The following is a 26,885-nucleotide window of genomic DNA, read 5'->3' as shown; positions in this document are numbered from 1 at the left end:
CAAATGAATCTGTCCCTGCCCCCCACCTATCCTATTAGCAACACTATTAAAGAAATGGCCACCGAGTGCTCAGCTGGGTCTCCCCCAGGGAATCTCCCCTGGACAGTGGAGTCACTCTCTTCCTGACCACAAGTGACCGGAAGTGCCAACCATGTCACCAACTATGACTCCACCATGCTCTCAGCGTGCCAGCTTCCTCATCAGAATCCAACTCCTTCCTATAAAAAGGATGCGCATGCGTGTGTGCCTATGGGTGAATAGGTGCATGTGAGAGCACTTCATGTAGCCCAGGCTAGCTTTGAACTAGCTGTGTAGCTGAGGATGACCCTAGGCTCTTGATCTTTCTGCCCACCTTGGGAAAAACTGAAGGTGGCTCTTCCTTAGTTCCTGCCCTTCCTGGTAGCCTGGAGTCCAGGTAGGAAAGGACAAGGCACCCCTCCACCTCTCCCACCCCATCCTTGGGCCTCCAGAATACTCACCCAGGATCCACACAGCCCTGGATGTCAGCCACCCACGAGTGCTTCTGTAGTGAGTCTATTGTCTCCAGAATGTACTCTGCTCCGTTTTCCACCTGGATGAGAGCGGCCCTGGTGAAACCTCCCCAACTGCCGGGTGAGGGGGCCCAGCACCCCAGGACCAATGAGCAGAAGGGTTTTTCCCAGCCCTATATTAGGTCTCCTGGGTATAGACAGGTTGCAGCCCATATAGGGCAGGAGATGCAGGCTCTAGAGACCCTGGGATAGGAGACTTAGCATGCTCAATCCATGCCCTGAAATCCCAGATACCGTTCAAGGCAAGAGGGGAGGCCAGCTGGCTCATCACAGACTTGAGGGGACCCCAGGCCTTAGTGACTGTGAGTCTATTGCTGTAACCATGTGGCGGTCAATGAATGGTCTTTGCGCCTTGGTTTTTGAGTTCCTGGCAGTCCTGTGAGGGTTGTATGTATACTTGTTATTTTATAGACAAGAAGTCTGACGTTCAGAGAGGCAGAGTAACTTGCTTAAAAGTCCCAAGCAGCAGGCAGTAGCACCGAGACTCGAACCTGGGACCGTCAGTTGCTCAGTCTTTCTGTTCTTTGTTCCCAGTGCTGTGTACTCTCTCGAAATGTAGTACTGGGCTAAGAGGACCCTGAGTGCCCCCTGTTTCTGACAGGGAAATAGGTGGGGCTGGCAGGGGAGTCCTTCTGCTTCAGGGGTGCCCGAGGACCACCCAGCAGCTGAGAATACCAGATAGACCGGGGCTGTGTCCCCAGCTACCAGTCTTGAGGGGACAACTCAGGACATAGAGTTGGCACACGTTTACCCAGTGAATAAAAGAGTTTGTGGCTTTATAAACACAAGCTCAGTAAGAGCTTGCCAAAGATGGTGGGGGCTCTGACCAGCTTCAAGTAGGAGAAGCTAGCCTCTTGTGTGTGGGGGGACTCAGCTTCATGGTCTTGCTCCTTCAAGAAGCCCTCGCCACAACCTTAGCAGCCTGGACCTATGTCCTCAGTAGCCCTCACAGGCCACCCCAGTGCTGTGGGCCTGGGGAAAGGACAGAAGGCTCCCAGACCCACTAGGGTGCCTTTCACCCATTCTCCGCGTCTTTGTGCCCTCCGTAGGGACCAGGGCCGTTCCCACACTCCACTTGCCTGTGCCTACAGACATTTGCATAACTTCAACAAGCTGGCCACCAGTGTGAGGTGGGAGTGTCTGGCTCCAGAAGGAAAGGAGGGGACAGCAGCTCTAGTGACCTTTACTCAGACCCAAGAAGAAATGGGGAACAGGGCTGTGCCGGTGCCATGTTTTAGTAGGTAAAGGTGCCTGTTGCCGAGGCTCGACAAGCTGGGTTTGAATCCCAGCGGAGGCACCCACTGGTAGAAGGAGAGAGTTCTCTCCGCTGACTTCAGGCACACAAACGTGCAAATAAATGTAGCCAGGCAGTGGTGGTACACACCTTTAATCCCAGCACTGGGAGCCAGAGGCAGGCAGATCTCTGTGAGTTCGAGGCCAGCCTGACCTACAGAGAGAGTTCGAGGCCAGCCAGGGATACACAGGGAGAGTGTGTCTTGAAAAAGCAGTAATAAAATAATAAAATAAATACAAATTTGAGAGAGAGAGAGAGAGAGAGAGAGAGAGAGAGAGAGAGAGAGAAATGGAAGGAGACCCAGGTAGTCAAACATGCTTCAATGAATAGCTCTAGAACTCAGACCTCAGGCCCAGATTCAAGCCCTACCCAGGTGATGGACACTTGTCGTGGGGTCCCATCATGGGAATTCCCTCCTTATTCCCCCTTTGATGGTCTGACTTGGACCCCTGGAATGAGCTCAAACTGGGTAACCCAATAGAGCTGTGGTCCAAGTCAGCTCAGACCTTGAAGAGCGGAGTGGTCTCACCTTGAGCACAAACGTGTTGTCTTTCTCAGGCATTTCCAGGGGCATGGTGGTTCGGACCTCAATGATGGCCGACAGGGGGATGCTGACCTTGGGTCTAGAAGCCTGGGAGGCCAGAGGAGGGACAGTGAGAACACTCTGGAGGCCTTAGAAGACCCTCTCTGCATTTCCCGCCCCACTTCCCCGCATATGTGGGTCACTGGAGCCAACACGGCCAAGGCCATGCTGGTGTGAATGTATTAGAGCCCAGGGACATTGAGGGAGATAGCAAAGGTCCTCCTCCCACGGGCACAGCAAGTTAGAGACTAAAGAGTCTCCAGCTGCTGAACCCCAGCCCTGGGACCTGTGAGTGCTACCTAGCCTGCCCACCCAGTGTGTCCAACTCATGAGGCTTTCCCTCCTCTTCTTACCTTCCTTTCCTCTCCTCTCCTCTCCTCTCCTCTCCTCTCCTCTCCTCTCCTCCCCTCCCCTCCCTTTCCCTCCCCTCCTCTCCTTTCCTTTTTCTTCCTTTCTCTTTCCCTTTTCCTTTTGGCACTGAGAATTTTGCCCAGGATATCCGGCAGCACAGCAAGCTCTCTACCACAGAGCGCCTTGCTGGGGGATCCTAAGCAAGCGCTCTACCACTGAGCCACACCCCAGGATCTCAATCTGTGGCACAGGCTGACCCAGAACTCACTGTGTAACACAGGCTGGCCTGAACTTGGGGCAATACTTTCTGAGTTCTGGGGTTATACAAGTAAAGTACCACATTTAGCATTAAAACAACAAAAACAAACCAAAAAACAAAACCAAAAAAAAAAAAAAAACAAAACAAAAACCCAGTACTTTTCCCCCCTTTTTTTGAGACAGTCTCACTATGCAGCTCTGACTGGCCCAGAATTCACTATGTAGATCATAGCACAGAGACCTACACAGTGAATCCAGGCCAGCTTGGCCTTTGTGAGTTACTGTATCAAATGAAGCAAGTTGAGGGGCTGTGGGGAGCTGGGGCTGGAGGTTTAGGTACATCAGTGGTAGAGCACCTGCCTAGAATCCCCCAGTGAGGAGCTGGGGGCGTGGCTCAGTGGTAGAGCTCCTGCCTAGAATCCCCCAGTGAGGGGCTGGGGGCGTGGCTCAGTGGCAGAGCCCCTGCCTAGAATCCCCCAGTGAGGGGCTGGGGGCGTGGCTCAGTGGTAGAGCTCCTGCCTAGAATCCCCCAGTGAGGGGCTGGCACTGAGGCTCAGTGGGAGAGCACTTCTGAGTTCCCCAGTGAGGGGTGGAGAGGAACATGGCTTCCAGAATAAGGCGGCTTCCTGCTTTGGGTGAGATGTTCTGCAGCATAGCTCCCACCTCAGCAGGGCTGTCGGAGCTGGGTGTGGTCTGTTCTCCAGGAATGGATAGAAGGGAACTAGCATTCCAATGCTGCCATCCCGGGTTAAACCAGGGATGTCGGCAGGGTTCCTTAGGAGGATCATTCTGTGAAGGCTCCTTTATGCTCTGCCCACAGCTCCTGGCTTCTTCTCCTTAACCTCCCCAGACTGGCCTGAGGCTGACATTCCTGGCAGGACTTGGGCTCTGGAACAGGGACTTTCTGAGGAGGAAAGGGAAGGGCCTCATATCTGGTGGTTGGGAATTCTCAGCCACCCTGGATGCTGTCCAGCGGGCCCAGGCTGGGCTTATAGCAGCGACTAAAGGGCTCAGCTGATCTCATCTTCACAGCAGCCTATGGCTGGGGTAGGCCATCCTCAGGCAGGTTTACAATGGCGCCTTCAGCTGGGCCCCTTACTGGCTAGAGGTGCTGTGTTCCTTCTCTCAGCCTGTCTGAGGCCATCTGTCCTGATGTAGTTGTAGTTGTCCCCTACCCCTAGTGCTGGTGTAGAATCTAGGGATTCGTGCTTGCTAGACAAGGGCTCTACCATTGATTCACATCCCAGCCCCTCACTGGGGATTCTAGGCAGGGGCTCTACCACTGAGCCACGCCCCCAGCTCCTCACTGGGGAATTCTAGGCAAGGGCTATACCACTGAGCCACACCCCAGCCCCTCACTGGGGGATTCTAGGCAGGCACTTTGTGATTGAACCTCCCTAACTTTACCTGCTTCTCCCTATATCTACTTTAGTTACCTTAAGTTACTTAGCTCCTGTTGCCTGCTGACCGCTTTCAGCAGTCCAAGTTCCCCTACCCTGGGGACCCAGAAGCTCCCCCTGTGAAGGTTTCTAACCAGCCTGAGTGTTTTCTTGGTGATTGCCCCAAGGGAAGAGGGGTAGTGTTATCGATCTTTGGGTGCTGTAAGAGGACTTGGGGTTCAGAGGCTGCTATCTGCATAGGTGAGGTTACAGGAAGCTAGAAAGTTGGGCAGAGACATCAGGAAATATGAAAGAAACATGAAGGCCTCAGGTAAACCTGCAGACCCAAGCTCCCATAGCTCCATCTGCAGCTAGCTCCAAGGGACGGGGAGAGCTGGATTGGTATGTGGGTGTCAGGAGCAGTGCACTGAACACTTCTTCACCCTGTTTGTCACGGTGGGGAAACCCATCCTGAGCCCATACTAAGTGCTATGGGGTAGACATGGTTTGCTCCCTAAGGGTTCATGGACTGATGGTTTGGTTCCCAATATGGTGTAAAGAGAGAGAAAAGAAAAGATCCCCGGGTTCGATCCCCAGGACCATATAACCTAGGGGTGGTGATAATGTCTATATGCCCAGCACTTGGGAGATGAAAGGCAGGAGAATTAAAAGTTCAAGGTCATCTGTGGCTATGTGGGGTGCTCAAGGCCTGCCTGGGCTATACGAGAGCCAGTCTCAACAAATATCAACAAAAGGGTGAGCGAGAAAGGTTTCTGTCAGCAAGCCCGACGACCTGCATTTGATCCCCAAGACCCTCGTGGTGTGGAAGGCGTGGACTGGCTTCCGAGAGCTGTCTGTTGACCTCCACATGTGTATTAGACCTTGCACAACAAATACATATTAAAAGCTTTTTTTTTTTTTTTTTTTTTTTTTTGTCAGTCGGTGGACCCTTTAAGAGGCGGGGCCTAGCAGAAGCCCAGTGGTCATTGGAACTGCTATGTTGGGAGGAGATTAGTGAAGTTCTCAAGGGAATCTGATTATTTATCTGACCAGAATGGGTTGTTATAAAGTGAGGTCACTCTAACTTGACCTCTGCCCTACTGTGAGAAGTCAAGTGGACCTTCACAGAGGTAAAACAGTTTCCTGACCTTGGACATGCAGTTTCTATAACTCAGCTAAACTGATTCTCTGTCTCTGTCTCTGTCTGTCTCCCTGTCTCTGTCTCTCTCTCTCTCTTTGAGGTATGCATATAGATATCATGTAGCCCAGGCTGAACTTGAAGTTGTTGCATAGCCAGGGATGACATTGAACTCCTGATTCTCCTGCCTCTACCTTCCTAATGCTAGGATTATAGACATACCGCCATGCCCAACTTCCTTCCTTCTCTCTTTCTTCCTTCCTTTCTTTTTTTTAAAAAACACACTATCTAGACTGTAGTATTTTGTTATAGCAACAGAAGATGGGGCTAACATGCTCTAGAGTGACCCACACGTTTACGGTCACTCCTGAGAGCTCTCCTATGCTCTGCTATTCTGAGAGCTTGAAGCAAGGGCAGGGGCTGGGACCCATTTGTCTTGAGTTGAGAAAGGAAGAGCTCAGTGATCCCTCAGGGACTTTTCTGCCAGCGAGGAAGCTGGAGGATTCTGCGGGGATCAATGGGAAGATGGAGCGGGTACCAGCTGCTGAGTCCTCTCCCCCAGGGCAACAAGCCCAGCTATTTAGAGAGCAGCAGCTGGGGCTGCCACTCAAAGCCAGAGACAGGAAAACCGTGGGCCTCTGCCCCTGCCCTCTGGGTGACCCTAGTCAAGCCATCCTTCACCAGGCTTCTGTCTACTGTTTGTCTACTGTTTGTAGCTTTGGTTTAGTGGCATTTTTTCTCAGGGGCTCAAAGGCCCCTGGGGAAACCTGGGGTTATTGGGACTTGGGATGAGATCTCTTCATTGGTGTGTTCTGGGAGTGGATCCTGGCCTCTCCCTTTGGGCAACTCCCACTCCAGCATCTTGAGGGGAAGTTCAGAGAGCAAGCCCTCAATACACTGACTCAAGGTGTCTAGGAGGGCTCTGGGGAGACTGAACCCTGGGGTGGCCAGGTCCTAGGTGTTACTGGCTGCCATGCTAATATTCAAGAGACTCTACAGGTCGCCTTTCATTCTGGTGACCGTCTGAGCGGTGATGTATAATTAGCCCGTATCTGTCACCCACTGGCAGTGTAACCGTAGGCTGGCTCCTCTGCATAGACTGCTTCTTTCCAAAGCTTCCAATTTGCTATGTAGTTGAGGATAAACTTGAACTTAGGATCCTCCTGTTTCCAAGCGCACTACCACAGTGGGACTTGTACTGGCAATGGAAGCAGGGGCAGCATACTCAAAGTGGCACATGGCACACAAGATGCTGGTAGCTGGCAAAGCCCCTCCTTTCCTCTTGATAGGAAGGAGGGGCCACAGGACAGGGCTCAGCTGGAGCCTGTCAGGGGCTGCAGGTTTCTGACTGCCATTGAGCAGGACGCAGGCCTCTTAGGGGAGATGTCTGAAAGCACCTTGTTACTTCCTGCCTTCAGATGCTACATTGCAGAAAAGCTGTCAATCAGATCAAGCCACACAATCCCCAAACCAGTCCTAGGGACCCAACTGTCACTGACCTGAGGCCCCCACAGACTGTGAAGGTAAATGGATCTCCGTGAGGGATGGGAAGATTGTTGGCAACATGCACCAGGATACACACCTTGGGTGGCACGAAGAACTCCAGGCGGAAGCGCTCTCCGGCCACAGCCCTTCGAAGGAGCAGGCGACACTTCTGCCACTGTGCGGTGCCTCCGGGGCCGGAGGCCGCATCATCTGCCACCATGAAGCGCAGAGCGCCCTCCCGCTGGATGTCCACCAACTCCACTTTGGTTGCCAGGGTCCGTGCCAGCCGCAGGCGTCGTGTCCACTTGTCACGAGGCTCGGATGCAGGCTCGGTGGCCTTCGGGGTGGCCCCAGCATCGGGCTCTGGGGACGAGCGCCGGTGCCACAGGTCGCGTACGCCGTCCACTACACACAGGCTCATGTTACGCAGTGAGAAGCCCTTGCGGACGCGGGCCTTGGTAGCCGCGTGGGCAGACACATCCTCGGAGCTGCGGGAGTGGCCGTAGGTTGCAGCCTTGAGCGCCGACGTCACGGAGGTCACCGCGGGCTCGGGTTCCATGGTGTCAGCTGCTGTCCCCAGCACGCGGCGCACCTCCTCGCTGAAGACTGCCAAGAAGTTGGCTGCAAAGTGGCGGGAGAATGAGGTCCCAGCGTCAGGCGTGTCGTAGGTCGGGTTGTCCCGAAGGAAGCGGCAGAACTTGTGAGCGAAGTCTACAGCAGCCACCTGTGCGTGCAGCTCGCAGAATTGCCGCCAGTCGGGGACTGGGGCGGGGGCGGCAGCCGAGCCGGGGGTGGCACCATTCATGGCTTTGGTCCCATGGCAGCCTCGGGCTGAGAAGAAAAAAAGTCGGTAAGTGCTCCTTCCTTCCTTCCTTCTATCCTTCCTTCCTTCCTTCCCTCCCTCCCTCCCTCCCGCTTTTTTTTTTTTTTTTTTTTTGAGCCAGAGTCTCACGAAGTCCGGGCTAGCTTCCCTATGTGGTAGAGGATGACCTTAAATTTCTGATCTTCCTGCTTCCACATCTCATGAGGGAATGCCAAGTGTGTGCCACTACCTGTAGTTCAAATGACGAAGAAGCCTCTGGTCAGTGCTCCTGTTCACAGGCCTCCCTGGGGATGTTGTCTACCACAGAGGCTCCATGCACGCATGTGCCAACCTGCTGAGGCTGGAGGTGCAGGCTGCCAACCAACCAGTGTGCACATGATAGACGCAGAGGTAGGGGAAGAGTAGTGCAGGCGGGGTTGGGGGTGGGGTGGGGGGTGTGAGTCTGTAACCAGAATCCCTGGGGATCCCCCGGGGTCATTCATTCTAGTCAAGGAGGCTGAGGGGACAGACATCTTCAAACCCTATCTTCAAACGCCCTATGAGGTTTGGATGACCTCAATGCTCTTTAGTAACCTCTCCAAGGTCCCCAAGCCCTGGAGAAAAGGGTGGTAGATTTCCTGGAGCTGGAGTTACAGGCGGTCATGAGCTGGGTGGGTGCTGGGAACCTAACTCGTTCCTCTCCAGGAACAACAAGTGTTCTTAACCTCTGAGCATCTCTGCAGCCCTGGAGATGCTGTCTCAATCACTTTCTCTCCCTTCTGGCTGGCTGGTCCTGAGCCTTTTGTGCTGTCCCTTCTGCCCACCATGTTCTGTTTGGGCAAGGAACCAAGGAGCCAGCTGACCCTTAACCCCTGATACTGTGAGCCCCAATAAGTCCTTTCTCCTCCATGTTGCTCTTCGGTATCTGTTAGTGTGACAAGAAGCTTACAATCACTCTAGGGGATTTACCTCAGCTCTTCCAAGATGACTTTGGGGGTCATCCTCCCATATGGCTCAAAGATGACCATTTTTCTTATTGGTGTTGAAGGCCCCACCTCCTTAGGACCCCCCCTCCTTTCATGGTAGCCTGCCTGTTGTTCCTTCCAGAATTCCCTTCCCCAGTGGACCAATCTAGAAATCCCAGCTGTCTCTTCATTCCAGCTTCTTCCACTTTGTTGCTAGGCAACCCCATCTTTTACCACTTAGAATGGGTAAACTGCATAGTGTGTGTCAGGTAGTCATCCTGGGGACTTGTTTTCCTGTCCCCTGTTGTGGTCAACATCCCTGTGAACACAACCAGCTGGTTCTGCGCCCCCTCATTCATTTTCTTTCTTATGTTGTACTCAGTTCTTCCATGCTGCATATTCAAAGGCTCTACCGCTGAGCCACGCCCCCAGCCCCTCACTGGGGGATTCTAGGCAGGGGCTCTACCACTGAGCCACACCCCCAGCCCCTCACTGGGGGATTCTAGGCAGGGGCTCTACCACTGAGCCACACCCCCAGCCCCTCACTGGGGGATTCTAGGCAGGGGCTCTACCACTGAGCCACACCCCCAGCCCCTCACTGGGGGATTCTAGGCAGGGGCTCTACCACTGAGCCACGCCCCCAGCCCCTCACTGGGGGATTCTAGGCAGGGACTCTACCACTGAACCACGCCCCCAGCCCCTCACTGGGGGATTCTAGGCAGGGGCTCTACCACTGAGCAACGCCCCCAGCCCCTCATTGGAGGATTCTAGGCAGGGGCTCTACCACTGAGCCTCCCAGCCCTTCCATCCATTTTCCTTTGGTAACTTTGACCTTAAGTTAGTGAAGAAAAAAAAAAATAAGGAAACAATTTTAAGGAAAAAAAAAATAAGGGAGATACAAGCCTCCTGGTGACCCCCTGTTTCAGAGGCCACTTTCCTGTGGACTGTTGGGAGTCTCACCTGTCTTCACAGGTTCTCCATGGCTCCCGGCCTGCCCCTGCCCCACAGCCCTTGGGAACCCCACCTCAGGTCTCCCCTGGTATTCAAGCTCTATAATTAAATTCTAGGTAAAAATAGCTGTCAGCTTCTTGGCAGTATCTGTGGAGCCTTAGGGCCAGAGGGCACAAGGGAATCCCCTCCCTCCCTGGGCCACAGCAGTAGCCCTTCAAGTACAGGATCCACCCAGGGCAGAAGCACCTGAGACAGGTGCCCGGCTTCTCACCTATAGAAAGGACAAGGATGGCGCCACAGAAGGAGCAATGGCTGCAGTGAAACGAAGCGGGACTTTTGGGAACCAGAGGGTGGTGTACTTAGTCCATGAAGGTGACGAGAGATGGGTCATCACGCAGGCCTGACCCTACTCCTGTTCACCCTTCCATAATGGAACTTCTTCCTCTAGAAAGCCTTCCTTGACTTCCTCTGCCCAGGCTGGCACAAATGTCTCTTCTAAGCATCCGTGGTCCCCTCTTGAGTGCCCCTCTAGCAAGCTACCGCTTACGCCGTGTTCTGTGCATGCTTTTAAGTCTATCTCTCCGGCTGGCACTGGGTGTTCCTCGAGGGCAGAAGGAAGGCCTGAGCCGTATCTCAGGTTCCATACGGACCACGCTTTTCCTTGGGGACAGAAGCTGCAACTACTAGGCTTCTGCCATCACCACCACCACCACCACCGCTGCCTCTAAGGATGGAGGTACTCACCGCTAAACCCACAAGGGCCGGCCCCAAGTCCATGCACTTATCACTCTGTACGAGATGGCCGTGGGTGAGCACGGTTGGAAGACTAGTTATGGGCCCGTATGGAGACTGCTGGGAGGTCAGCCCCAGCACTGATTCCCTTTGTCCCTCCTGCTGGCTGTGAAAGCCTTTGAAGGGAAAAGGAATAGAGTCACAGGGGACAGGGCCTATGTCCCACCCAAGCCAGGCAGAAATTGGACTCTGCCGTGATTCTGAGAGGTGCATTGTGTCCTAAGCTGGAGAATGGCTACGTCCTTCCTGCCCTCTCTTCCCCAGCCCCACTGGCAGCCCCACTGGCAGCTTATGAGTTAGTATAACTGTTTTGTATCCCAGGCTACACAGAACAGGGGAAGCAGGCTGTGGTGGCACATGACTGTGAGCCTAGCTTTAGGGTTTTGGGTCTTAGAGGAGAGAGTTGTACCAGCCTGAGTGGCATGGGCCTGTAAGCTTAGCATTAGGAAGGTGAAGCAGGGGGTTTGGAAGTTTTAGGTTACTCTGAGCTTATAGGGTAATTACTCAGTAGGTAAAGGTGCCTGACACCAAACCTGAAATTCTAGGCCTGGTAATTCTAGGCCAGCTTAGACTATCTAGCAAGATTTGATCTCAAAAGGAAAACAAAGAAAGAAACGAATGCATCAAGAGAGGCCAACAAGCATCCTCCACCTGGTTACAGACTGGAACCCCGAACTCACACACAGGAAAGACCTAAGGGAGACACAAGTCAGTGCGGGTCCCAACAGCCCCTGGGGCCAGATCTGGAGAGGAAAAGTCCTTGACCTTGGCTGACCTTCCAAAATTCTGAACCTCACTTGGAGAAAGAAAGGCTTACCCCTCCCTAGAAGGACAGACAGCTCAGGTATGGTCTCCATCTGCCTCTGTCCAGGAAGATTTTCCCACTCACCGTGGAGATCAGCCAGCGTGTGACGATCAACTGGTGTGCTGATGATTGTGGGTTCAGATAGTGGGAAAGCAGGGTCAGAGAGCAGATCCCGGAGGTACTAAAAGCAGGGTGGACAATGTCATCCACTAGGGACTGACTGGCTTAGACGGTTGATGAATTGTGAATTGAAGCCCCTTGGTCTTGGTCTCTTTTCCCTCCTATCTCTGCCTGGATTTGCCTTCAGGTATATGGAACCTTCTATTTTATTTTTACACGTCTCTCTCTCTGTGTGTGTGTGTGTGTGTGTTGTGTGGAAGGTACAGGCCATCCATACCCTGCTCCCTCACTCTCCTTCATTGAGACAGAATTCTCTCACTGAGCTCAGAGCTAGGCTGGCAGCCAGCAAGACCTATCATTCATCAACCCCCCACAGCCCACTGCCGTGGGGTCAGAGGGCACGTGGCCACATCCAGCTGCTGCGGATTAGAACTCATGTTTCCAGAGCTCTTTCCCTAGCCAGCAACCCGTCTTTTCCTGGAACTTTCTCTCTGTACTAGACAGGAATTCACATGTCCTTGTGGCCCGTGACCTTCTGGTGTCTGTGGTTACATCCCAGCTCTCCTCCTGAAGCCCCAGGTGCTGGAAGAAGCCTAGTGACTCAGCCCTGGGAGGAGTGTGCTCTGTCCTGGCCCAGGACCCGATTCTCTGGAGCCCTGGTTTCTCTATCGGTATAAGAGAGGGCTGGGGCAGGGGACACACAGTGGACATTGAACACTGAGGACCAGCTGCCAGCCTACTAGGACCTTGGACAGGTAAGACTGAAAACTAGCATCCTGAGCTCTTTGGGCAGAGATAAAGACAAAGCCGACTAGATCAGGGGTGAGAGATGGTAGGTCCCTAGGTACTAGAAAGGTCCAGCCAGCATCCTCCACACTTTGCTACAGTTGGGTCTGTCTGATCTTAGCTCCCCCAACTAGCATCTCAGTCTGGTTGGGGGGGGGGGTGTGCTGCTTTTATTGTTTTATTTAAAAGTCTCTTATCTTATGTAGTTGAGGTTGGCCTCGAACTCACTATATTGCCAACAAGGACTTCAAGGTGTCTACAGTACTGGGATTACAGGTGTGCAATTATCACGGGGAGGGGGGGAACCAGATCTTTACGGATGCAGGCAGACACCCCGTTCAGCTATCCCCAAAGCCTGTTTTTAAGTGGGATGGGGCTTTGGAGGGGTGGCCGAGAGCAGGACAGGGACAGCTTGACCAAGATCCCCCTGCTCATGGTCTTACAAAGCCTTGACTAACTAACCTCAAGGCCAGACACCCGGGCCGAGTCACCGAGCAGACAGGGCAGCAGAGGGGGTGGACGGCTTTCCGGTAGTAAAAATAGCGCTGACAATAGAAAAAGGGAGGGAAAAAAAGCCCGTCTTCAACCCCCGCCAGCAGTGAGCAGTTCCGGACCCCAAGGCCTGGTCATTCTTAAAATATTGATGAGGCCGCCTCGCCGCTCCGAGCTAATGGGCAGAGCACTAATCGATCCTGCGCTCGGTGGGCGGGGAGACGCGGCGGCCCCGCCCCCTGCCCAGGAGGCTCGGGTTTCTGGGAAACCCTGGCAGTGGCGACAACAGCCTCCCTTTGGTACCCTCTTGGCTCAGAAGTCCACAGCTACTCCTGGGAGGGAAAGGGTAAAGAGTCTGAGGTCCCTCAGAGTGCAATCTACTCTACTAAGGGTGCCCACGTGTGATGTGTGATACGGTGACTAGGAGGGATGCAGGAAACGTTACGCAAGATGTCCTTTAGTTTGTGTGGGACCACCAACTGCAGGAGAGGAAGAGATGGCCAGAATGAATGGTCATCTGTTTTAGGTGTGACGGCGTCCTTTAATGAGCCATTTAACGACACCCCTCCCTTCCAAAACACAAGAACAGTCTACCATCACTCATATGGGACTTTCCTAGATGCTGGCTCCAGCCATGACCATCATGTCCTTCCTTTGCAGTAGTGCCCTGGTTTGGCTGATGCCAATCAGCCTGCCAATGACAGCAGAGGCTCATTCAGCTTCCTGTGGCTCCAGCTACATCTATTACTGAATCTCCATGCAGGCCACCCACATTCCTCCAGGCCAGAGTGGTGTTCAATGGCAGTGTTAGGTACCTGAGCATTGCTTCTCAGGGCTACCTGACCTCCTGGCCGGTACCACATGTACACAGCAGGATCTGAACCAGAGCCTCATGCTAGAGGATGTGGCTGGAATTTCCCATCCTTTCCCACCCCAGGATGCTAGATTTGGGAAGAAGTCAGCTTGATTTCTGGTCTTCACATCCTTTTTTTTTTTTTTTTTTTTTTTTTGGTAAGGTTATTTATTTATGATATATAAGCACACTGTAAGCTGTCTTCAGACACACTAGAAGTGGACATCAGATCTCATTACAGGTGGTTGTGAGCCACCATGTGGTTTCTGGGATCTGAACTTGGGACCTCTGGAAGAGCAGTCAGTGCTGTTAACCGCTGAGCCATCTCTCCAGCCCCTGGTCTCACATCCTTGAACCATAGTAAGAATCTACGGGAGCTGGCTGATAGAGTGCTTGCCTCGAACACATAAAGCTCCGAGCTTTATCTCTAGCGTTGCATATACAGGCAAGGTGGCACACATCTGTAATCTCATAGAAAGCTCACAGAAGGTGGAGAAAGAAGGGTCAGGAGTTCAAGGCTGTGTTGTGCTACAGAAAACCCTCCCTTGCCTCAAAACAAACAAACAAAAGTATTGATATGTGGTGGTGGTCTCTGGGTAGTCTTGGCTTTTCTCTGAGCACCATGCACCCAGAGAATCTCTTCCCAACAAAGGAATACACCTCTTAGAATGGCCCAGGACTGGGGCTGGAGAGATGGCTCAGTGGCTAAGAGCACTGGCTGCTCTTCCAGTTGTCCTGAGTTCAAATCCCAGCAACCACATGGTGGCTCACAGCCATCTGTACTGGGATCTGATGCCCTCCTCTAGTGTGTCTGATGACAGTGTACTCACAAACATGAAACAAATAAATCTTTAAAAAAAAAAAAAAAGGAAAAAAGAAAAAAGAATGGTCCAGGACACTCTTTTGCCCGCAGATAACTAACCCAAACATTTCCCTCCATCCACATTGGGGCAGTGAAGGGGACAGACAGACTAGGTCTCAGCTTCTCTGTTTTCTAGCATGTGGCCTGCACACCCTTTGGGGCCTCAGTTTCTCCATCCCCATCTGTTAAGATGGAGGGCCAGCTTCACAGTTTCAGCCATGTGTGCTGGTGCACGCCTGTAGTCCCAGCATGTGGGAGGCAGAAGTAGAAGGACCATGAGTTCAAGGCCAGTCATTCTTGGCAACGTAACAAGTGCCTGTTTTACATGAAGCTCTGTCTCAAAAATAAGTAAGGGGGGCTGGTGAGGTGGCTCAGGGGTTAAGGCTAAGGAGCTTGCCGCCAAGCCTGGCAGCCCGAGTTTGGGACCCAGACGGTGGAAGAAGAAAAACTGACTCTTCTGAGTTGTTCTCTGACACATCTGCAAGGTGGTGCACGCATATACGCATAGAATATAAACAACGTAATTTTTTAAAAGTAAATAAAAATAAAAAAGTAGTTTGTTTTGAGATTAAATTTGTCCTGGCTTCTGTTTCCTAAATGCTTTTTTGTAAGTCCCTTCTCTTGCTTGAGCAAAAAGAGGCACCTAGCTACAGCCACCTCTGCCCTGGTCTCTCTGCTTCCTGCTGCTCTCCACTCAAGTATCTATAAATCGAGGGTCCACAGTGTCGCCCAGATGAGTTTTAGAAGCCCATGTGTGACTGGGCCAACTTTCTCTTGTAGCATCTTCCCCGTATAACAAAGGAAGGCCTCACCCACAACCCTAGATGAAGAAAGAGGGGTTCTGGTGAGGGAGGGACACAGGCTCTCATCTACTGAATTTGCACAAGGCTGCACCCCCTTAGTGTAACAGACACACTGTGTGGGGACCCAGAATGCAGAATGAGCCAAGTTCCAGGCATGTCCCATCCTATAGCCTGGATTCCCAGAAGAAATTCCTTCAAGGGCACAGAAGGGAGACCCGGTACTTGCTTTTTGGAAAAGAAGAGCAGGGGACCCCCATATTTGGGATCTGCAGGAAGTAGGGGTCTGAAGAGCAGGCTTGCGGATGGGGACCACACACTAAGCTGGGTGGAGGATGTCTCAAAAGACTGCTCTATTTTTCCTCAGAATCACCCCGTGCTGGACAGCTCCCCAACACCCTGCTAAGCCGGCTCCGACAGAACCAGCCCTCTTTACACTCTATCCTCGCTTTTTGCAGAGCAGAGGCGGGTCAGTTCTGACTTGGGCTTAGGGCTTGGGAGTCTCTCCTTCTTCCAGTAACATGTGGAACTTGACCCAGCACTCCTAGACCTACAAGGTATTAATTACCCTTTGCCTCCTACTCAGTGTGTGTGTGTGTGTGTGTGTGTGTGTGTGTGTGCATGAGTGTATGTGTACATATGCGTGTGTTCATTAGAGGTTGATGTCAGGTGACTCCCTCCATCATTCTCCACCTTATTTTTGGTGAGAGGACCTGGTTGGCTGGCTAGAAAAGCCCCCAGGGTCCCTCCAATCTCCCTTCTCCAGATCTTGGGTTATAGGCACACATATCAGTGTAAGGTTTCTGGAGATGGATGTGTCTCAGCTCCTCGTGCATGAGGCAAGCACTCTAACAACTGAGCCATCTCCCTTGCTGCTCTGTTGTGTGTGCTTTTCCTGACAGGCAGTATGAATGATTCCTGAGGCCTCCCTCCTGTGACCCTTTCAGCTCTGGGTGCTGCAGATGCTAATTAAGGCTTCTCACTGATCTGCCTGCATCCTCAGGGGCCTGGAGAGCCCCTTCTCCTGGGTTGCTTCTACCTTGCTATCATAACACCTGTGGTTTGTGACCGTCTCCTCCATCAGACTGTGACTTCAGATGACTTACTCCCTATCCTTAGAGGGCTTACAAGCATCTGCAGGGTTCAGCCCCAACCTACTTCACCCGGAGGAAGAAAAACAACATACTCCCACACAGCCATGCCCTGTTTACTGTGCCCAGAAAGGTGTGGGTTTAAATCCCCTGGGGACGGAACACAGCCATAAAAAGACTCAGTTAGGTGAGAGTGAAAGAAACTTCATTAGAAGCTGGGTCTGTGGCTGCCCCTGTAACCTCATGTGGACAGCCAAAGGCAGATGGTGAGGCAGGCTTATTCGTAGGCTAAATAAATCTCCCCTCGTGGGGACTGCAGTCTGGAGACTCATGGCACCTGAAAACCCCCCCCCATACTTTACCAGGGCCCAGGGGACCATGCAAGAAATAAGAATCAGCCTTGAGCACAGCAGGACATGGCTGTGCACAGCCCAGCACTTAGGAGGTGGAGTCAAGAGTTTCAGTAGTCCAGCTTTGGTCAGAGAGCGAGATGGGGACCATCCTGGGTTGCATGAGGCTATCTCTAAACAAAATAAGGACACCAGCTGGTGGCAGCGGCGAACGCCTTTGATCCCAGCACCCAGGAGGCAGAGGCAGGTGAATCTCTGGGAGTACTAAGGCAGCCTGGTCTACAGAGTGAGCTCCAGGACAGCCAGGACTTCACAGAGAGACCCTGTCTCAAAAATAAAAACAAAACAAAGCAAAAATAAAAAAACAAAAACAAAAAACCAAGAGCTATTAAAATGGCCTCGTAGGTAAAGGTGCTTGTAGTCAAGCCTGATGACCCGAGTTCCATCCCCAGGACCCACACGATGGAGGGCGAGAGCTAACTTCCACCGGTGTGTTCTGATATCTGCATGCCCACAGCAGGGCACCCTCCCAACACACACAAATAAATGCTCTAGAGATTTAAAAACACAAAATCAGAACTTAAGCTCTTGCTTGGGGGGAGGGGATGTGTGGGCTCAGTGACTCCATTCTACTTCCCCTAAATTTGTTTTGTGACAATTCTCAGAGCTTGGCATGGGGCAGCTGAGATCAATTAGCTAGACCTGGGAGGTAGAGGCTTCACTAGCTGGATGACCCTGCCTTCAGCACTGTGTGTGTGTGTGTGTGTGTGTGTGTGTGTGTGTGAGTCTCTGGGTGTGTGTTCCAAGTTCTCCTTGGGGACTCCTAGTAAGTAGGTAAGAGGGACTAAGAAACTTTGGAAAGTGTTTCTTCACAACTGGGGTGGAGGGGCAGTGTGTGCATTAACTCTTTGTTCCCCAGAACTGCTCAGTTATGGAGCACCCACAGTCCTCACTACCAAGGTTCACACCTTCCAGGGAGTACGTGTGGGCTCCTTACAGAGACTAAGGGGGTAATGGGTTCAAGAAAGCAACAGCTGGCAAACTCTGGCTCTGAGGCTCATTAAACCGACCCTGCCCTAAGCTCAAGGGCTTACTTAGGTGTTCACCTGGCAAGCTTGTCCACTAGAACGCCACACAAAGGTTGAAGGAGAAACAGGAAGTCCACAGAGCTGCTCTCTGACCTTCGTATGTGCATGGAGGCACACGTGCCCCCACACACCACACACACAGCAACAGTAATACGTATACTTTAAGAATCAATTAAATACAGGCAGAAATCTCTCCGACTTCAAGGCCAGCCTGGTCTACATAGAGAGTTTCAGGCCAGCCAGGGCTGCGTAGTGAGACTGTCTCAAACAACAACAACAACCAAGCAAACAAAACCATGATGCCTTACACTAGCCTAATGGGCTTTTGAAAGATTTTGTTTTCAAATGACTTGGAAGTAAAAAGAAGCACGCAGCAGGTGACACTGTAGGGGCTTCAGACCCCCATTTCTTATATCCTCTTAGAAAAGCCAGGTATCAAAGGGGACTGCCCAAGCAGGAGGGGTGCTCCCTGAGTGGGACATTTCCATCAGGTCCCCTGGCAGAAACACCATGTTACTTGGCACAGAAGGTTATTCGGTTCATGGGGCAGAGACCGTGTTGATGAGATGGCTCAGTGGGTAGTGATGACGCTCCCTGGAACCCATGTAAAGAACTGACTCGCCAAAGTTGTCCTTACACACACACACACACACACACACATACACACAAAGAGGCAGAGATGAAGTTCAGCACTGGTCTGACAGCCCCACCCCCGACATCACCTCCTGTGAACTAGACTCTGGTTTTTTCATGTTCACAGCCTCTTTGGGGGATAGCCTGCGACTCTCCGGTCACTGCAGACTTTTGACCTCAAAGACTCCACTTAGGACTGCGCGAGGGTGAAAAGGAGGAAAGCCCTGGCGAGTCCCAGCCTCTGCCTGGCTTCGGCGTTTCCTACACGCGCAGCTCACAGGTTCATCAATGGCCTAGGCCGAAGGGGCTGAATGGAGGGCACTAACCCGCCCCTTCTTAAAGGAGCCGCCTGTCACCCTCGGCGATCCTCTTCTCAAACCCCAGTCTGCTCTGGAGCTCCAGAGTGGGCGGGTCACGAATGGTGGCCGTGGGAAAGAGGGCCTGGGCCCGAAAGAGGGTGTCCCCACGGGGTAACTGTGGCCCCGCTGGGGTCTCTCCAGAGCCCAGCATGTAGCCATCACCCTCCTGCTGGGTTGACCCACCTCCTCCCAGACCGGAGAAGAGACCTGAACGTCCCCTCCCCCCCAGCATCGGATCCCTTCCTGTAGAGGACCAGCTGCGCTCGCCCCTCCAACCAACCAGGGTCCGATGGGGGAAAGGGCTCAGCTGCTCTGGAGGTGGCTTCTTCCCCCCGCCCCAGCTTCCCGTTACTCTCCACCTCTCCTGGGCAGTGAGTCTGGGATCCGATCCCAGAGGGGTTCATCCCCTCTGCCGCGCGTCCTCCTCCCTCCCACCGGTGCACACAAAGACACGCTCGGACCCGGGCGCGTGCGGCCGCGCTTCCCGGGGAGGCAGTGAGCATACACCACACACACCTTAACACACACACACACACACACACACACACACACACACACGCCCTCGGGGACAGCTGGACCGTTGGGACAGGGAGCTGAGGACAAGCAGGCCGTACCTACAGGCGCGCAGCTTCGGCCGCGCGGGCCGGGGCGCTGGAGGAGCGCTGCCCGGACCGCGGCCGGGATCCTCGGACCCGGTGGCGCATGGCCCTCCGGGCCGTTGCTCCACCCTTGGTGGCCGGTGGTGGTGGCGGCGGCGGGGGTGGCTCCCGCTTCCTTGGCCTGCAGCCTGCGAAGCTCGTGCGATCTTGGCGGTCCCGGGGCGGCCCCCCCTTGAGGTTCTCTCCCTCTTCGGGCTCCCGAGCTCTGCGCGCTCCGATCCAAGACTCGCGCGCTGCGCGCCCCTGGCCCTCCTCCTTGCCTGAGCAGCGCGCGCCTCCGGGCCCCGCCCCACCACTAGTCCCGCCCCAACACGCCCCCTTCAGGCCCCTCCCTTGCCGCACCCCCCGCCCACGCGGCGCGAGCCTTTAGCCACGCTCCCAAGCCCTTCCCCAACCCCCAACCCCGGCCCTCTCTCCGGAGCCCCAGTGGCGCCGGCCAACCGCTCTGTCTTCCTCCGGACAGTGGCGGAGCAGAAAGAACTGACCCGGGTGTCCAGGTCTCGTGGGCAGTCCTAGGAATCCCTTTCGTGTGGGAGCGTCTCCCGAAGCCTAGGGTAGTGGCCCCCAAGGGCAGGATTGAAGGTTGTTCTACGTGATGGGTCATCCCGGGCGTGGACACCTTATAAATGTCTCTGGGTTATTGAGAGTCAGACAGGGGCGGGCGCTGTAGGCCGACCCTCCGCTGGAGGACAATGGGAGCCTCCAGGAGGTCCAGATGTCGCAACCAAGGAAATGTCTGTCTGGTTCTCAACATCCAGAGGCCCAGAGCCACACCCCCTGCCTCCCTCCTGCCCCCCTCCACGGGGTGCGGGAAATCGCCCAGGATCTCAGATCCGGGGAAGAGCCCCTACAATCACAGGTCTTCTCCACCCAACTTTACTCTGGTCCCACCAGAAGAGTTGTCTGAGGTCGTTCAGGATTCTGTGAAGTCCTCACTCTGGTTTGGCTACAAAACCAGAAATAGGTATTCCCTGGTCTGACCCCTATGTTGGCGCTCTAGGGCATGCAGAAGGGTAAGAAGACCAGAGGAGTGGGACTATCCTGGTGAACGCAGGCATGGGGAGGAGCCAGGTGGGTTGACACATACCTATAATCCTAACGCTCTGGAGAGAGGAGGAAAACACTAGTTTGGGTCCAGTCTGGGGTACATATGACACCACCTCAAAAAGCCAAAACGTAAAACCAACAAAACCCCACAGGTGTGTTAGAGGATGCTCGGAGGTGAGACCTGCGGCTTACTTCTGCAGTGGACATGGTCCCTCGGGCCTGCTCTCCTCTCTTCCTTGCTCCCCATTCCAGGGATAAGCAGTCGGCTTCTGTCTGTATAGACCTCAGGTTGTGATCTGCCTGGAGTGTCTCCATCTGCTGCCCCCTCCTCCCACTCACGGTGACCTCTGACCTTGGTAAAGTCCTCTCACTCACAGGAAATCAGATTCACTGATTATTTTCCAGGAAGCAGCAGGGGTGGCATGGGGCTGGGGGAACTGGGCTGACACTGGAGACATGGGGTGTGCTGAGCACACGGAAACTTGCTTGGGGCCACTGAAACCAGCCAGACCTCTGTGGAGCCCTGCCCGGGTACCTGCTTCTTCTCTACTACCACGGGGACCAAGAGCTGCTCTGTCTCTAGACCTGGCCAGCAAACACTTAATGAAAGTTTAGGCTGTGATCCAGCCATTGATTAGATTTGTGTGTCTGTGGACCCGGAGGTTCCCAGTCAGGAAGGGCAGGAGTGGGAGGGAAACTGAATCCTTGGATGGTTTTGCTGTGGAACCCACTATCCCCAACTGCTTAGGGACATGGGATCTGGGGACATGAAAGAGGACTCACCTGCTTCTAAGCTGTGGCTTGAATTCAATGGTGGGCTGTCAGTGGCTGGCGAGGATTCTGGGATGGAAAACCCAGGATAAGACTATGGTTCTGATTCCCCAGAGGAGGAAGTGAGGAGTGAGTCGGACCCACAAGAGGAACTGACGGGACACATAGGAGGGTAGTGGTGATTGGCTAAGAGCAGCTGTCATGGAGATTGGAGTGAGGGTCAAGGGTGACAGGTGCATCTGGGCTCCCAGAGGGTAGGAGGCTTTGGGTCCTTGGATGAAGATCAGATAGGACAGATGATAAGGGGTGCTTATGGTGGGCTCTGAAGGAGGGGCCTCCCTGGCTGCAGAGACCAGAGAGAGCTCCGGAGTAAACCTGACATGGAAATAGCCCCGGGAGTCTCTTTTTAAAAATATATTTTATGTATATTGTTACTTGGTCTGCGTGTACATCTGCACACAAGACGGCATCAGACAGGTGCCAACTGCCGTGTGGCTGCTGGGATTTGAACTCAGGACCTCTGGAAGAGCAGGGAGTGCTCTTAACACCTGAGCCATCTCTCCGGAGTCATCTTTCCAGAAACGCCCCCTCCCCCACTTTCCAAGAAAGGGGTGTTTCTTTGTGTAGCCCTAGCTGTCCTGAAACTTGCTCTGTAGAACTAGACTGGCCTTGAACTCACAGAGAGCCACTTGCCTCTGGCTCCTGAGTGCTGGGATCAGAGGCCTGCACACCACAACCAGGCTCCCAGTGAGTCTTGCTTTGTGAGTGGGACAGCCTGGGGAAAGTTGTTTCTCAGAGCTCTGGAGGGCGATGGCTTTAGTGCATTTGGCAAGCAGAGACACAAGAAGGAGTAATCGGAGGAGGAGGAGGAGAACAAGAGGAGGAGGAGGAGGAGGCATCCTTCATACACAGTCCTGGGGCACACAGAAATAGAAGCTGGTATGGAGGTGACATGAGCCTGCTGGGACACGCCAGGCCTTCAGCCACGGCTGGTCTGACTAACTGATGAGTACTATGTGATGTGTGGTTTTCAGAGACAGCTGAAGTAATGATCCTGATTGCTGGGAATCTTTATATCAGGCATTATTTATCTTTTGGGGTGGGGACTCTACTCAGGGCATGGTGCATGCTAACACTCTACCACTGAGCCACGTCCCCAGCCCCTCACTGGGGGATTCTGGGTAGGGGCTCTACCACTGAGCCACGCCCCCAGACCCTCACTGGGGGATTCTGGGTAGGGGCTCTACCACTGAGCCACGCCCCCAGACCCTCACTGGGGGATTCTGGGTAGGGGCTCTACCACTGAGCCACGCCCCCAGACCCTCACTGGGGGATTCTAGGCAGGGGCTCTACCACTGGGCCACACTCCCAGCCCCTCACTGGGGGATTCTAGGCAGCCTGTAACACTGAGTTAGATACAAAAAGTTGTTTGGGAATAAAGAATATATTTTTGGTTTGGAGGGGCTGTACTCTGACACTCTGGTCTGGGTTCCAGGAAAGCTCTGGACACACAGAATTCTTGGGGATAAGAAGAATGGGGGAGAGCCTACCTACACGCCAGGCAAGCTCTAGAGGGCTGGTGCAGGCACCCACCAGCCTCTCAGACACCCAGTGTTCAGCTGAGGAGTCACAGAATACAAGGCCCCACTGTGGCTGCATTGATTCTTTATTTCATGCGAAGCTGAAGAAAAAGATCAAATCCAGCTGAGGAAGATCTGCCTGAGGTCTTGAGAGTTGGCCTTTTGCTGAGGCCTCTCAGACCGTGGTCTGTGGTGCCTGAGGCACGGGGGCCTTGTTGGAGAGACTTCCTCTTCTAGAAACCAGAATATTTTGCTAAAGAAGCAAGCAGAACTTAAATCATGTTCTGGGTGCAGGGAAGGGGTAGTGGAAACCATCCCGCCCTCTGTGGGACTCCGTCTTGGGGACTGCGGTTAAGGTTTATCAAATCGCCTCCCACCCTGCTGGGGAATAGGGCAGATAAAAGCCCGAGAAGAGCCTCCCACCTATTCTATTGTGTGGCAGGGTCCTAAGAGCCATAGGAATGCCAGGGTGGGCGGTGACAATCTGTATCACAGTCAGAAAGCTCTGCCACCAGGGCTAGAGGTTCTGATGTGGGTGGAGCCCAGGTCAGGTGACTAGACAGAGGGTGGAGTCTCAGGGGCCCCAGCCTAGCTGGGTACTAGTTGTTTGAATCTTGGGGTTCCAATGGGGCTGTAACAACCTTTGAAAGAGGTTCTAGGGGATCTGAGCTTCTGGCAGCTGTTGGATCCGAGGACAGAGACAGTTTCCATGGGGGATTTTTTTTTTTTTTTTTTTTTTTTTGTGGGATGGGGAGGGAAAGGCTATGCCATTAGAAGCAGCTGATCAACAGGGGACAGGGGCAGCAGCCAACACATTTCCGGTGAGCCTGGGGGGTCACTGCCATAAGTCACCAGCTGCTGCTCCGTTGTCACTCTCGTGGAATTTGTGGAGATGATCGGCAAACCTGAGGGAACAGGAACACATCTGAGACAGTACAGGAGATGTGCGAACACAGGGCTGGGGACACTAGGGTGGGAGCTGTGCTAGAGGCTGGAGCAGCAGCAATCATGGAGCTTGGAGCTGTTGCTTGGGGTTCTGGGGCCTTGGCTGTAGGTTTGGGGAAGGCCGGGGGACATTCTTACTTCTTGGCACAGGTGGCAGCACAGTCTCTCTCCAAGCTCTCACTCCAAGCCAGCTTGTACAGCACCTGGTCAGGGAGAGACGCCATGAGCTATCTGCTCCACCCCACGGCAATTCTCACTGTCACCCACAGCCGTTGGGCCTGGTCTCTGTGGGGCAGAAAGGTTCCCATGGCCCAGGTCCTTAGAGATACTCCTGAGTCAACCCATCCATTCACAGATGCTTAGAAGCAAACAGAGCTCTTTAAGCTATTCTCCTAACGCTGTGGGGATATTCAATAAGAACACCCGACTTGGAACCCAGGCTAGCAATGGGGCTATGTTTCACTATGCCTAGCAGCGGCCAGTGGTTCCTGATGCTGGTTCCTTATCCCTCTGTTCAGTGGATGGAGCCATTACTCAGTCTGTGTCCTTGGACTGTCCTCAGCCCACTGACTATAAAGGACTTGTGTACCTGAGCAAACAGTTGTACATGGCCTTCTCGATGTAGTCCATTGTCTGTTCCCTGGTGATCTAGTTAGACCTACTTTCTTTTACCTGCCTTAACCTTTCACCAATGCTGGAAATGGGACTCACGATCTTGTACTTGCTAGGCAAGCATCATATTTCTGAGCCATACCCTTGCCCCTCGCTGGGGGATTCTAGGCAGGGGCTCTACCACTGAACTATATCTCCACTCCTCTTTTTATTTTTTGAGAGAAGGTCTTATTAAGTTGTCCAGACTGTCTTCGCACATGCTATGTAACCCAGGCCAGGCTTGAACTTGTGATACTCCTGCTTCAGCCTCCTTAGTAGTTGGGATGATAGGCCTTCATCTAGATGTCCAGTTCCTTACTCATCTTCTCACAAAACCATTGCAGGACTGGGTTCGTGGCCTCCAGAGTAGCTTGGCTGTGTTCCAGCTAGGGGGCCTGATATTGGGGTGTTTCCTGTCTCTAAAATGCATTGAAATCCTTGGAGTTGGGGAGGAGACAGGAGTGTGTCTGAGTGAGGGACATGGCATCAGGGAGGTCCTGGAAACAGCAACAGCAACCTGTCACCCAGAAAGTCTCGGAGAGCCACTGTCTGATATGCGCATGCTCACCAGAAAGACCAGGCAGTGCAGGAACAAGGTGTAGAAGAAGCCGATGGTGCGGGCCATTTTGTTGGAGAGGATCAGACGTCCCTGCAGGCAAAAAAGGGGAGATGTGGAGCAGGGTTGCTCTGTGCTCCTTTCTGCAGATGTTTGCAGGCAGGGGAAGGGATGCGTTGGCAGCAAGGCCACACTTTCCCTTGGGACAAATGGGGATACTCAGGCTACAGAGGTAAGTCCATGTATGTGCCTGTGGAAGCCAGAGGTCGGTGTCAGGTGTTTTCTTTAGTCACACCCCACTTTTATTTATTGTATTGAGACGGGCTCTTCATTCTGGCTGGCCCGGAACTCGCCACATATGTGTGGCTGAGATCGCAGAGATCTGCCTGCCTCTGCCGTCCTGCCCCTGTGCCTGGATGCACTTGTTAATTAATTATTTATTTATTTATTTATTTATTTATTTATTTATTTATTTATTTTTAAGGGTCTCTTTGAGAACCCGGAACTCAGATTTGGCTAAGCCGCTGCCGCCACCCTCCAACCCCTCACCCCCTGCTAATGCTGGGCTCAGGGGCGTGCCATGGCACCAGGCAGTTTCACATGGGTGCCCTGACTCAAATTCAAGTCCTGGGTGCTCAGCAAACACGTCCTCTGCAGAGCGACTGACACCCAGGATACAATCTCTGGCGGATGGTGACTCCTGCACACCAGTCTCTGAAACTACAAGTAGTGGTGCTAGGGGAGGAGCTGGCCCAGAGGTGGTCACACACCAGGGCCCAGAAGAGGGAGATTTGTGTGCTCTGGGAGCTTCTTCAGAGGGGATGAAGACCAAAGACACAGGTCCGCCATAGGTAGATACACGGATGTGGACTCACCATGCCAAGTGTGGCCTTGTCCCAGGGGCTCAGGCCAAGGTATTTTCTCTGCCGCTCCTGAAGGACAGAGACATGAAGGAAGGGTCCCACAGAGAGAGGAGGCTCTACCTGTGCAAGGCTGCCTGAATCTCGATGTCACTTTTCAACACCAGAGGGCTGCCAGGGATTCTCTGGGTGCCTAATTTGAGTCACTCTCAATATGACAGCCTGGGCTCCCCAGTCTAGCAGGTCCTTTTATCTGCAGGACTTCATGGGCAGGGCTTCTATAATTTAGGAGGGAGGGGGCTTGGGGTGGCTCCTGCCACCAGTCACCTGTCACAGGGAGCTGTGACCCCTTTGCTGGTCTGCCTGTCCCTACAGGTGTACTCTGGGTTAACCTGTTCACCAGCGGTTCTCAACCTGTGGGTTGTGACTCCTTCAGGGTCGAATCACCCTCTCACAGGGTCACCTAAGGCCGTTCTGCATATCGGACATTTACATTACAATTCATAGCAGTAGCAAAATCACAGTTATGACGTAGCAATTAAAATAATTTTAAGGCTGGGGGTCCCGACACGAGGGACCGTATTAGAGGACCGCAGTACCGGGAAGGCTGAGAGCCGCTGCCGTTCACGGGCACACACCTTACTTTACACCGGAGGTGTGCGGACGAAGGGCAGCAGTTCGGGAGGGTGTGCATGAGTAGGCAAGACACAGGGAGCAAGGGACAATATTTTATAGCTCTATGGCTGAGTCAGGCCCACAGACCCTCACAGAGGATTCTGGGCAGCATATCCCCCTGAGCTACATTCTCAGCCCGAGTCCCTACTCACGAACCCTTTTGCTGAAGGAGGAGAAAGGGTCCAGGCGTTCCTCGTATTGGGAGGAGTAGCGCAGCTCCGTGTCGTCACTGCCGATACCCTGGGAAGGAAGAGGATGCTCGCATTCACCAGGGTCTGGGAATCTGGGCTCCAGGGGGGACAGGATTAGAGCTGGGAGAGGGTGCCAGGGTGCCAGCGCTAACACGGCCAGCG

General features: G+C 53.4%; 2 protein-coding genes across 5 annotated transcripts in view; both read right to left on the bottom strand.

Annotated features, from left to right (window-relative positions):
* SH2B2 (SH2B adaptor protein 2) overlaps positions 1-21,377 on the bottom strand; it is a 28,309-nt gene extending 6,932 nt beyond the window's left edge. Inside the window, exons 1-4 of one of the 3 annotated variants that reach the window (XM_080940542.1) lie at positions 21,278-21,377; positions 7,137-7,870; positions 2,375-2,476; positions 480-571 (exon numbers count right to left, since the gene is read on the bottom strand). In XM_080940542.1, coding sequence (XP_080796668.1) covers positions 480-571; positions 2,375-2,476; positions 7,137-7,844 — 902 coding nt within the window. In that variant the 5' untranslated portion in view covers positions 7,845-7,870; positions 21,278-21,377. Of the gene's footprint in view, positions 1-479; positions 572-2,374; positions 2,477-7,136; positions 7,871-19,402; positions 19,657-21,277 lie in introns of those variants that run through there. The other 2 variants (XM_080940544.1, XM_080940543.1) reach the window with 2 other exon arrangements.
* A 1,536-nt stretch (positions 21,378-22,913) lies between these two features.
* CUX1 (cut like homeobox 1) overlaps positions 22,914-26,885 on the bottom strand; it is a gene marked incomplete at both ends in the record, with an annotated part of 307,656 nt that continues 303,684 nt past the window's right edge. For both annotated transcript variants that reach the window (XM_080941110.1, XM_080941102.1), the window contains 5 exons: positions 22,914-23,750; positions 23,929-23,993; positions 25,010-25,090; positions 25,873-25,929; positions 26,689-26,772. In XM_080941110.1, coding sequence (XP_080797236.1) covers positions 23,681-23,750; positions 23,929-23,993; positions 25,010-25,090; positions 25,873-25,929; positions 26,689-26,772 — 357 coding nt within the window. The remainder of the gene's footprint in view (positions 23,751-23,928; positions 23,994-25,009; positions 25,091-25,872; positions 25,930-26,688; positions 26,773-26,885) is intronic.

This window comes from Micromys minutus, assembly GCF_963924665.1.
Source record: "Micromys minutus genome assembly, chromosome: 29".
NCBI classification, from domain to species: domain Eukaryota; kingdom Metazoa; phylum Chordata; class Mammalia; order Rodentia; family Muridae; genus Micromys; species Micromys minutus.
This window is presented reverse-complemented; position numbering and strand designations above follow the sequence as displayed.